The sequence below is a fragment of the Mastomys coucha genome, unplaced genomic scaffold (assembly GCF_008632895.1).
Source record: "Mastomys coucha isolate ucsf_1 unplaced genomic scaffold, UCSF_Mcou_1 pScaffold18, whole genome shotgun sequence".
In the NCBI taxonomy this organism is placed as follows: domain Eukaryota; kingdom Metazoa; phylum Chordata; class Mammalia; order Rodentia; family Muridae; genus Mastomys; species Mastomys coucha.
The window spans coordinates 74097661-74108665 of record NW_022196900.1 but is presented as its reverse complement, the minus strand read 5'-3'; the positions used below and the strand labels follow the sequence as shown (position 1 = coordinate 74108665).

The following is an 11005-nucleotide window of genomic DNA, read 5'->3' as shown; positions in this document are numbered from 1 at the left end:
CTCTCCCCAGCAGCTCCAAGAGAACTTAGACTACTGTTAGAATGGCACTACCCAAAACCCCTTAATGAAAACAGCTTGTAGAAACAAGTGCTTTAACCTCCCAGCCTAGGTGTCCCCAGGACCAGCTGGAGCTCTCCCATAAGCGGCCTGAACTCTCCAGGTGCCTGTCCTTGAGACCTCAGAAATAACAAACTTAGAGAGGATTAGAGCTCCCTCTGTTTAAATCATAGAAAAAGGTAATCAGAAGTTATGACCCGCCATAAAATTAGTTCCTGATAACACCAAAACAGACATCCATTGATCCCCCACCAGCTTCAGTTCCGCCCTAATAAATGGTTATAGCAATTCACTCCCCTCACTCTGAAGCATCCTAAGAATTCCCAATTTTGGGGGCTGAAGAGATGGCTCAAAGATTAAGAGCACTATCTGCTCTTCCAAAGGTCCTGAGTTCAAATCCCAGCAACCACATGGTGGCTCACAACCATCTTTATCTGACACCATCTTCTGGTGTGTCTGAAGACAGCTACAGTAACAATAAATAAATCTTTAAAAAAGAATTCCCAGTTTTGTATATAAACTCATGTTTTTTCAGGCTCAGGGTCACATGTGATCACTTGCTCTAAGTGACTGCAAAGTGTTTGGAATAAAATGTTCTTTTGTAATTACAGCAGACTTTGCAATTCTTGGGCTCCTTTGGGTTTCCTCATGGACTCTGGGCACAACAGCTTCAGGCAGGAACTTGATTTTGGGCTCTGACTAGGAGGTAAGCTCAGGCAGGAATCTAATTTTAGGCTAGAACAAAGAAGTAGGCTTCAGGCAAAAATATGACTTTGCGCTAGGATGGGGAAGTAGGCTCAGTTATCTTGGTCATCCTGATAAGCTCCGAGAAAGTGACCACAGGACTTTATTGTCTTACTGGGTCCTTGACTATTTGTTTATTGTCTTGCTTATTCCTCAACCTAGAACTGACCTTATTACTTGCATGTAATTAAAATGGTATAAAAGCAAATTGGGAAAGAGTAAACCTGCCTCGGCCTCAGAATTTGCTAGGGTTGTGGTACAATGTTGTCTAGTTGTCTTTTTTTTTCTTTTTAATCCCTCCTCCTGAGCTCAGAAACTGTTGACTGACTGAGCTGGCTTGGTCACCCATCTCTGACTCATTCGGTCAGATTTTTTTGATTCACCACCTTGTCCAATCCTCAACTACACATCACTTTCAAACATAGTGCTTCCTTGTATAAACTAACCTTACATACATTGTTTGGGATTAAAGATGAGTACTAAGGGTGTGTCTGTATTCCAGGCAGATCATATAGACACAGGTCTTTTGGATGTTCCTGGATTAAAATTCCTCTACACAGATCCATGCACCTAATTTTCGAAGCAACCTTCTTTCCTTAATAAGACAGAAGCCTTAAGGTATTTCTCCTCAAATATTCAAAGCAAGAGGAGCAAGTTACAAAATGTTTCAGAGTATGTTTCAGAGCATTCTTCTCTAGTGCCAACCACATATTGTTACTTTATAGATTTAAAGATGCTTTTTCTTTTTTAATGTATATATTTTGCCTGCATGTATACCAATGAATTCAGTTCCCAATGAGATTAGAAGAGGGATCCCCTGGGACTGTCTTAGGTTATGATTGCATTTGAACCATAACCTAAGAGCAGCTAGTGAGTACTCCATGGGGCCATCTTTCCAATTCCAGCATGTATTTTTTTAAGTGGGTTTACATGAGCATTATAATGAAAGTGTTAAAGTTTTCTTTTTTTAGTGGTTTCAGGTAGTAGATCCAGGGTCTTTGCCATGCAATGCAAATAAGTGTTCTGCCAATGAGCTACAATCTCCAGCTGCAAACTTCCTTAACATATCTTAACATTTAGTTTGTGCATGTATGTATGTTAGCATAGGCAGGCCAAGGTAACCTATCATGCCAAGGGATTCCTCATTTGTCTTTCATCATGTGGATCCCAAGAATCAAACCGAAATCATCAAACTTGGTGACAAACTTATTCATTGAGTCATCTTGGTGGCCCATAAATAGATAAAGGTTTGAAACCACAACCATGAAAACTGCCAAAGCTGTAGGTGCTAACCACTAAGCCTTCTCTCCAGCTCTTCATTCATTTTGTATGTATATGTGCATGTCATTTTCACATATACAACTCGGAGAACTAATTGTGGAAAGCATTTCTCTCCACCATGTATTTAGTTATAGAAGACTTTAGCAGGCAAGTGCAAACCCCACAATGAGTTACTCTCATGACTCCATCTGCACTGTCACCTTACTTCATTCAGTCACCCCCAACGCACCCATTTTTTAAGGAAACATGAGTCAGGCCTTCTTTAAAATATTCACATTGGTGGCTGAACACATGGCTCAACAGTTCAGAGCTGCTCTTCCAGGGCACCAGAAGCCCATCTTTGGCCTCCTCTGGCGATCAGTGCAGCATTCACAGACATACACATAGGCAAAACACCTACACATAAAACAAAACCCACTGGGGGTGGGGCGACGAAGCCTCTAAACTCAGGTATATTGATAAATCCTGAGCACTAAAAAATTCCTTCAGTAAAGAAATTGGGGGCTGGTGAGATGGCTCAGTGGTTAAGATCACTAAGGTCCTGAGTTCAAATCCCAGCAACCACATGGTGGCTCACAACCACCAGTAATGAGATCTGACTCCCTCTTCTGGTGTATCTGAAGTTACAGTGTACTTATACAATAATAAGTAAATCTTTGGATTGGAGCAAGTGGGGTTAACAGGAGTGAGCAGAGGTCCTAAAATTCAATTCCCAACAACCACATGAAGGCTCACAACCATCTGTAGAGCTACAGTGTACTCACATATGTAAAATAAATAAATCTTAAAAAAAAAAAGAATGTAGTTTATTTTGAATAATTTATTGCACAGGTGTTTCTACAACAAGGATTTTTGCTGAAAAGGGAAACAGGTGGGGCTGAATTCAGTTTTCCCCCAGATTTCTAAAAATATTTCCCCTAAAAAAAGAACCCACTCTCTAATTTTAAAGAAAATATATTTCTTACACAAGACAATCCAAACTGATGCAAAATATTTATTCCACGTTAGTTATTTTATGCAGTAGTTTTCCCCCTCAACAGACTTGTGGTAACCACATCTTTTAAATCTGTAAATAATGTTATCAAAATAATCTTAATCTTTGAAATCTCACAAAAATTCATATTTTACAATCCACCCTGAATATCAAGGCTGCAAGAATAACATTTCCTATATCCAAATATTTTACAGCTGTACGCCCCCCCCCAAAAGGAAAAATAAAAAAAAAACCCAAAAAACCAAAAACAACCACATATGCTTGGTTAAGGGCTAAGTTACCCCAGCAGCCAAAAATAAAATAAAATATCCAAATTATTAGCATTAATTTAATACAATTATAACTTCAATAGTCACTTTGTCATTGACAATGATTGCTTGAGCACAGGGGTGAGTGCCCAAGGGCTGGTAGTAGGAGCTGTTGAGCAGAGCAGCATCTCCTCCCTGCATCTTTGCCCTGACAGCGCCCACTTGTGCACAGCCCCACAGGTACTGTGTGTGTGCTTAAAAAAAATCCCACCACACAAATGCCTATTAAGCAGATAACAGGGAAGAACAACAAAAGCTAAGCAAGACAATTGCTCTCTCTTTGGGATATGATTATTTCCCTTGTGCATGAAGTATTCAACAACATAAGAAAAGGAAAAGAACACTTTATATTCTCTAAACACAAGGCTGAGCTCAGCGGGACAGGTCGACTGTGAGCATTTACATTTCTACTTCCAAGCATCGTCGTCTGATGTCTCGCTGCTGCTTGTTTCCGTGTCTGAGCCCTCACACTCTGCAATGCAAGCACTTCTCCACGGGGACAACAGGCTGGAACTACGGCTTTGTAAGAAGCCATTCTTTCCAAACCCATTTCTTCGTAGCTATGGAGCATAGGAGAAAGAAAAGAAAAATTTTTCAGTGATTATACCGGTCTAGAAGAGTATGTGGAGGGGAATCCCAAAAGACCTAACATCTCCTCAAGCAGTACTTTTCAAACTTCAAGGTGGACATGAGTCTTTACAAGGATTTCACTTCTTTTGTTTAGAGAGAGTCTTACTATTGTAGTCCTGGAACACCCTATGTAGACCATACTGGCCTCAGATTCAGAAATCTGGCTGTTTATGCCTTGGGTTCTAGGCTTAAAGATGTATGCAACCAAAGCTGGGTCATCCAAACACTTTTCCCCAACTTCCTTTCAAGTCACAATCTAGAGTTCAGTATGACACGTGAAGGGTTTAGAGTTATTTCTAAAACAGTTCTAAATGGTATTATCTCATGTCAGCCTGTAGACTGTCCTATTGTGGGGCTTGCCAGGTGTCACTTATGCTTTAAAGATATTTATTTTTCATTTTGTGTGTGGTACCTATGGAAGCTGGAAATCCCAAATCCTTTGAAGCTGGAATTACATGTGGTTCTAAGCCAACATGGGCGCCAAGAATCAAAACCAGATCCTATTCAAGAGCTCCATGCCATCCTCACCAGTGTGTCATCTCTCTCCAGCCTACGACTTATGCTGCAGAGGGTGAGGCACAGGCTGTTTTTCAGGAAGCCCCAGGAGGAGCTCAGACCTTACCTTCTAATAAGGGGTAGAGCTGTGAGCATGGCACCTGTATTGTCCAAGTCTGCTATTCACTGCCCTGGGCTGTATCTTTTTTGATTCCTACTGTAGAAGTGGACTGACACCATGCTATAGTACCGTGGTAGTCTCTCTTAATATTAGTGCTTCCTAGACAGCCAACACATGGCTGTAATCTCAGTAACCATGAGGCAGAGGAGGTACGTATGCTATTCTAAAATACATAAAATACCAAAAAAGTGTTGCATTGCCAGGAAGGGTGAAAAAGAACCACAAGCTCCCTGTGAGGAAGCACTGTCAGACTTGGCAGGCTGTCTATGCAGACTACTCATGTACACGAGGCTTGCAGTTAATCAGCTGATCCACATAGAGGATCCCAGGCGCTCAAAGCCCCTTTAAAGATACTTCACAGTAAAGTAAAGATACTGCTCAGATGGGAAAGCAACACGGATGTGGAAAATCCTTGCGCTCCTGACTGTGCCCCTAAATAACCTAACCCGGGGGAATATAGTGTGAATAATTAGGATCTCTGTTTAAGGGTCTTACATGCCATGTAAGTATGTATATTCAAGTATGCTATTCTAAAATAGCGTGTTCCAAATTACCCAGGACGATAAAGTGATATCCGAACTTTTTGGTTTTTGGTCTGTTTTGTTTTGAGATACTGTCTCTCTATGTAGCCCCGGCTGTCACAGAACTCTGTAAACCCAGGCTGGAATTAAAGGCACATACTACCATACCTGTCGAGATCCTGCCAGCAAAAACTGGCCCCCAAACTCTAAATAAACAGTAGAATTTCCCAAGGGCAAGAACACTGTGTCTTAGTCAGGGTTTCTATTCCTGCATAAACATCATGACCATGAAGCAAGTTGGGGAGGAAAGGGTTTATTGAGCTTACACTTCCACATGGCTTTTGATCACCAGAGGAAGCCAGGACTGGAACTCAAGCAGGTCAGGAAACAGGAGCTGATGCAGAGGCCATGGAGGGATGTTCTTTACTGGCTTGCTTCCCCTGGCTTGCTCAGCCTGCTCTCTTATAGAGCCCAAGACCTCCAGCCCAGGGATGGCACCACCCACAAGGGGCCCTACCCCCTTGATCATTAATTGAGAAAATGCCTCACAGCTGGACCTCTTGGAGGCACTTCCCCAACTGAAACTCCCTTCTCTGTGATAACTCCAGCCTGTGTCAAGTTGACACACAAAACTAGCCAGTACACACTGTAAACATTTAACTTGCTGTCACTGAAGGGTTAGGGCTTAGTACAAACCTGCTCTGTTCTCACGTGGAACTCCTTGAGTTCATCCTCTGTGAGTGGAAGGCAACTCTCATCATTCTCAGGATACTCCTGCCATCCCATTGCTTTTAACAACCTGGAAGAGGTAAAAGGATAGACAGCAAAGAAAACATGCTCCTAAGCTTGAGTGTGCAGCCTACTAGCACCCAGAGTCTATCCAAGGCCAACAAATGCTACAGAAGAAAATTCCTATTCTCCCTGGTAGGCAAGTTACTCAGGTGCTGATAATTAGATGGAGGCTCTTAATTGTTTAAGGGAAAAAGACCTAGTGGAAAGACAGTAGAAATTACAAATAAGATGGTGAAATTACAAATAAGATGGTACAAATAAAATCGCAAAATCCCGACTGAAAATAACCTTTTCATAGATCCAAATAGGAGCAAGAAATTACTGCTTTATTCCTTGTGAACAAATTAGCCTATCTCTGTGGTCCATAGTTTGTTCAATTTCAACAGCACTGTGGAACTCTTTTATAATTTCACTAACCTTTGAGGTTCCTCTAGATAAGTAGTTCTCAACCTGTGGGTTTCAACCCCATTGGGAGTCCAATGGCCCTTTCACAGGGATCACATATCAGATATCCTACATGTCAAATACTTATAATCTATAACAGTTAGCAATGAAAATAATGTTATGGTTGGGAGGGGGGTGTCACTGCAACATGGGGAACTGTTTTAAAGGGTTGCATTGCTACCGGGCAGTGGTGGTGCACGCCTTTAATCTCAGCACTTGGGAGGCAGAGGCAGGCAGATTTCTGAGTTCCAGGCCAGCCTGGTCTACAGAGTGAGTTCCAGGACAGCCAGGGCTACACAGAGAAACCCTGTTTTGAAAAACCAAAAAAGTGTTGCATTGCCAGGAAGGGTGAAAAAGAACCACAAGCTCCCTGTGAGGAAGCACTGTCAGACTTGGCAGGCTGTCTATGCAGACTACTCATGTACACAAGGCTTGCAGTTAATCAGCTGATCCACATAGAGGATCCCAGGCGCTCAAAGCCCCTTTAAAGATACTTCACAGTAAAGTAAAGATACTGCTCAGATGGGAAAGCAACACGGATGTGGAAAATCCTTGCGCTCCTGACTGTGCCCCTAAATAACCTAACCCGGGGGAATATAGTGTAAATAATTAGGATCTCTGTTTAAGGGTCTTACATGCCATACATTTGATTCTCACCTGTGCTCTGCTTCCAGAGAGTGTGACAGGACCTCCCCTTCTTCTACCATGGGTAGAGAAAGGCCATTCTCAAGACAACCTTGTTCTCCATTTTCCTTTGGTTCGGGTGTGTGGCTGCCCTCCAACTGTAATAAGGAAAGGGATGGATGCATCAGCAATACTGAAGAGTGAGAACAGGGTTTTCCAGACCACGCCACACCCTCTACCTCACAGAGTTTTTTTCCCATTTTAAAACTGAGACCAGCTGTGCCAATAAACAAACTTGGAAAGTCAGAAGATCCCAAACATCTAACATCAAGAGGGGGGTGGGGCACACTGACCCAAATCTAAACTGCACAGACACCTGAACATATAAACAGGAACCAGCCAGCATTTTTTTTTTTTCTGTTTTTTCGAGACAGGATTTCTCTGTGTAGCCCCGGCTGTCCTCGAACTCGGAAATCCACCTGCCTCTACCTCCCAAGTGTTGTGATTAAAGGAGTGTGCCACCACTGATGGCTACCACTGAACATCTTGGGCGTGATATGACTAATTAGGTAAAAAAAACATATGAACAAATCACAAAACCCTTAAATGGGCTTCGTTAAAAGCAAGTCTTTGCTCTGTGGTAGGCATTGTTTAGAGAAGGGACCAGCATGACAGCACAGGCTTGTCATCCCAGTACTGAGGTGGCAGAATCACCAACATCAAGTATTCAATAAATACAGTAAGATCCAACCTCTGCCTTCTACCAACAAAGACAGGAAGAGATGGGGAGGAAGTGTATAAAACTCTCATCTGATGAGGGATTATTCTCTATGATAAACAAAGAACACTTAAAATTTAACAGTAAGAAAATTAACAATTAAGAAAAGGGACCAGCAATGGTGATGCCCAAGTTTAATCCTACCAATCGAGGCACAGAGTCAGGGGAAGTGGCTTCACCCTCTTGAGTCATCTCACCAGTCCTCCTGACTACTTTTTGAGGAAAAATTCTAGAGATGGCAATTATACCCACCTCAAAATATAAAACCCACATGGCAATCCCTGCTTTAATTCTCAGCAGAGACCAATTATTCTTATCAAAGCCTATGAGTTAAATGTAAAATGTGTCACATCCAAATGTCGCTTCCATACACTAAAGTATTATGGCTGGGATGAATTTGGTGTTGTACACACATTTAATCCAGCTGAGGAGGCAGAGACAGATGGCTCTCAATGAATTTGAAGACAGCCTGGTCTAATAGTAAGTTCCAGGCCAGGAAGAGGTAAACAGCAAGATCCTATCTCAAAAACCAAACCAAACCAACCTAACAAAACAAAACAAACCCCCAAAGCAACCAAAAACAAAAAGAAAGAGGGCCGTTGAGATGGTTCAGTGGGCAAAAGCAATTGCAAGCAAGCCTGATGGTTTGACTTTAACGCTTCCATGTTTCTGACCTCCACTATTAAGACTGTGAAACATGGACAAACCCACACACATTTAAAAAAAAGCTAAGAAAGGAAAATACACATAACAAAAGGAAATACATAGTAGTCCAGAAAAATTGCATACTCTTAGCCCCTCCAGCTTGTTGCACTCTCTACTTTCTGAGCAGTCTCCATTTCGTTCATCCTTCAGAGTCTTCAGGAACTCACTCTTCCTGTCCGTGCTGCGTCGGGTCAATTTGGTCAGGCGAGAGGAGCTGATCTCAATTGGAGGGGTAGTACTGGAGGGACTCTGCGCAAACAGCACAAACAGATTGTTCCTACCAGCAAAGGGCAAGAACTAGAAATCCCCAAGTTACATAAAAGCACTGGCTATTCTTTGAAAGGACCCAGATTCAATTCTCAGAACCTAGTGGGCAGCTCACAATGTTCTATGACTCAAGGGATCTGAGACGTAGTCAAAACACCCATATTTATAAAGCAACAACAAAATCACCCAGTTCATTTAAAAACATCAATTTTGTAGAATTCTTAGAATACAGAATCCTGGTATACATGGCATACCCATTTTAAACCCTCTGCAGAAACCAGGGGAACACTAACCACAGTATATCACTTAGTTACTGCCTATTTGACACCTATGAAAGACATCAATAACGAAGGTAATCAGGAAAGTTTAGTCAGAACAGAAATGGTGTTTGTTGTACCTACACTTTACACTGTAATCCTTAATGAAAATAGATGGAAAAGTCCAAGATTTGTATGTGTGTGTATTGTGTGTGTGTGTAAATACAAGCTGCACAGCCAAGGTCAGCTAGGAATTTACAACACCCTTGCCTCAGGATATACTGTGATTTAGGCATTCACAACCACACTATGCTGAGAATGACAATTTAAACAAATTATTTGTTTATAACTTTGTGTAAGAAATAGTTGGGCTGAAAAGATGGCTCATCAGTTCAGAGTACTGGCTGCTCTTCCACAGACCTGGGTTCAGTTCCAGGCAATCACAGGAAACTTGTAACTTCCTGAAACTCCAGATGCAGACAATGTGACACCCTCTTTCTACCTCCATAGGAACCAGAAAAGCATGGGATGCAAACATATACATCCAGGTAAAATATTCAAACACACATAATCTTTAATAGGGGGGAGGGAATGCTAACTTTGAGGGCACATGTGACTCAGTGGACAAAGTGCTTACCTACGATAAATGGAACCCAGGGTTTGATCCCTAGAACTGTATGTACTCGTAAGCTGGGGACACAGGCAGGAGGATTAGACACTGAAGGCCATCTCCTGGGATACATAAGGCTGCCCCACAGTTATTCTCACCCACCTCTTTGGGAGAGTGGAGAGCTGCACCAGCAGCCAGTACCACTGGTTTAGTAACAGAAATCGGATTGGTAAAAGCAGACTCTCGGCTAGAGGAAAGTGATCCAGATTTGTGTTCCATTCGGTTAGCTTTCCATGCATTGGGCTATATAGGAATAAAGAACACATCAGTCAAAAGCAATATACATATAGGAGCTTAGCTTAAAAAAAAAAAAAATCAAAGGAAAGTGTGAAATGTTATGTGGGAAATACAAGTTCCCAGAATTTACCTGTTAATATGCATGTAACCTTTCTGAGTTTAGACAGATGGGGAATAGAGAGACCATGAGCTGTAGGTTCAACAGCTTTCTTTACCATGCTAGTTCTCAAAGCATTTAATCGCACGTGAAGTAGAATTTCCACTCATTTAGAACCTCTGACCTTTGTAGTTCTTGTGTGTGAAGATTAATTTCCACAAAACGCATCAGAAAAAAAATGCAGTTTTCTAGATATTTTAATAGTAGTAGGCTAGTTCCATGCTAGGATGCATATTGTAAATGGGACATAGCCCTTGTTTAAATCCAAAGGCCTTCTTTGGCTCAGTTTTGGGGGATCTGGCCATATCTATAACAACTATAGTATAGGTGGCATGAATATATGAATACTCCATTATTCTAGTCAAATACACTGTCTGAAGAGATGAAAGACAGCTGATCGTGGCGGTCATATCTTTAATCCCAGCACTCAGGCAAATCTCTGTGAGTTCAAGGCTAAAGGCCAGCATAGTCCACAGAGAGAGTTCTGGGGCTATCACATAGAGAAACCTTGTGTTGAAAAACAAAGAGACCAGCCAGATGGTGGTGGCGCATGCCTTTAATCCCAGCACTTGGGAGGCACAGGCAGGTGGATTTCTGAGTTTGAGGCCAGCCTGGTCTACAGAGTGAGTTCTAGGACAGCCAGGGCTATACAGAGCAATCCTGTCTCAGGGGAAAGAAAAAAAAAAAAGAGAGAACAAAGAAGATGACAGAGGTCAACAGAGAGGAAAAGTAGTAAGTGCAAAACTACTTACTTCCCAGAGAACAAAGCAGAAGGAAGACTTAGAGGAAAGAGCGTGTATGAAAAGATTTCCTTTCCATGATGCAGTACATGCTCTTACCCACCTTGCTAATGTTTAATTCTT

The 11005-nt window shown here is 41.9% G+C and overlaps 1 protein-coding gene across 3 annotated transcripts in view; it reads right to left on the bottom strand.

Annotated features, from left to right (window-relative positions):
• Positions 1 to 3018: 3018 nt before the first annotated feature.
• Gpbp1l1 (GC-rich promoter binding protein 1 like 1) overlaps positions 3019 to 11005 on the bottom strand; it is a 37997-nt gene continuing 30010 nt past the window's right edge. For all 3 annotated transcript variants that reach the window (XM_031378295.1, XM_031378293.1, XM_031378294.1), the window contains exons 8-12: positions 9851 to 9991; positions 8639 to 8803; positions 7105 to 7229; positions 5908 to 6010; positions 3019 to 3944 (exon numbers count right to left, since the gene is read on the bottom strand). In XM_031378295.1, coding sequence (XP_031234155.1) covers positions 3792 to 3944; positions 5908 to 6010; positions 7105 to 7229; positions 8639 to 8803; positions 9851 to 9991 — 687 coding nt within the window. In that variant the 3' untranslated portion in view covers positions 3019 to 3791. The remainder of the gene's footprint in view (positions 3945 to 5907; positions 6011 to 7104; positions 7230 to 8638; positions 8804 to 9850; positions 9992 to 11005) is intronic.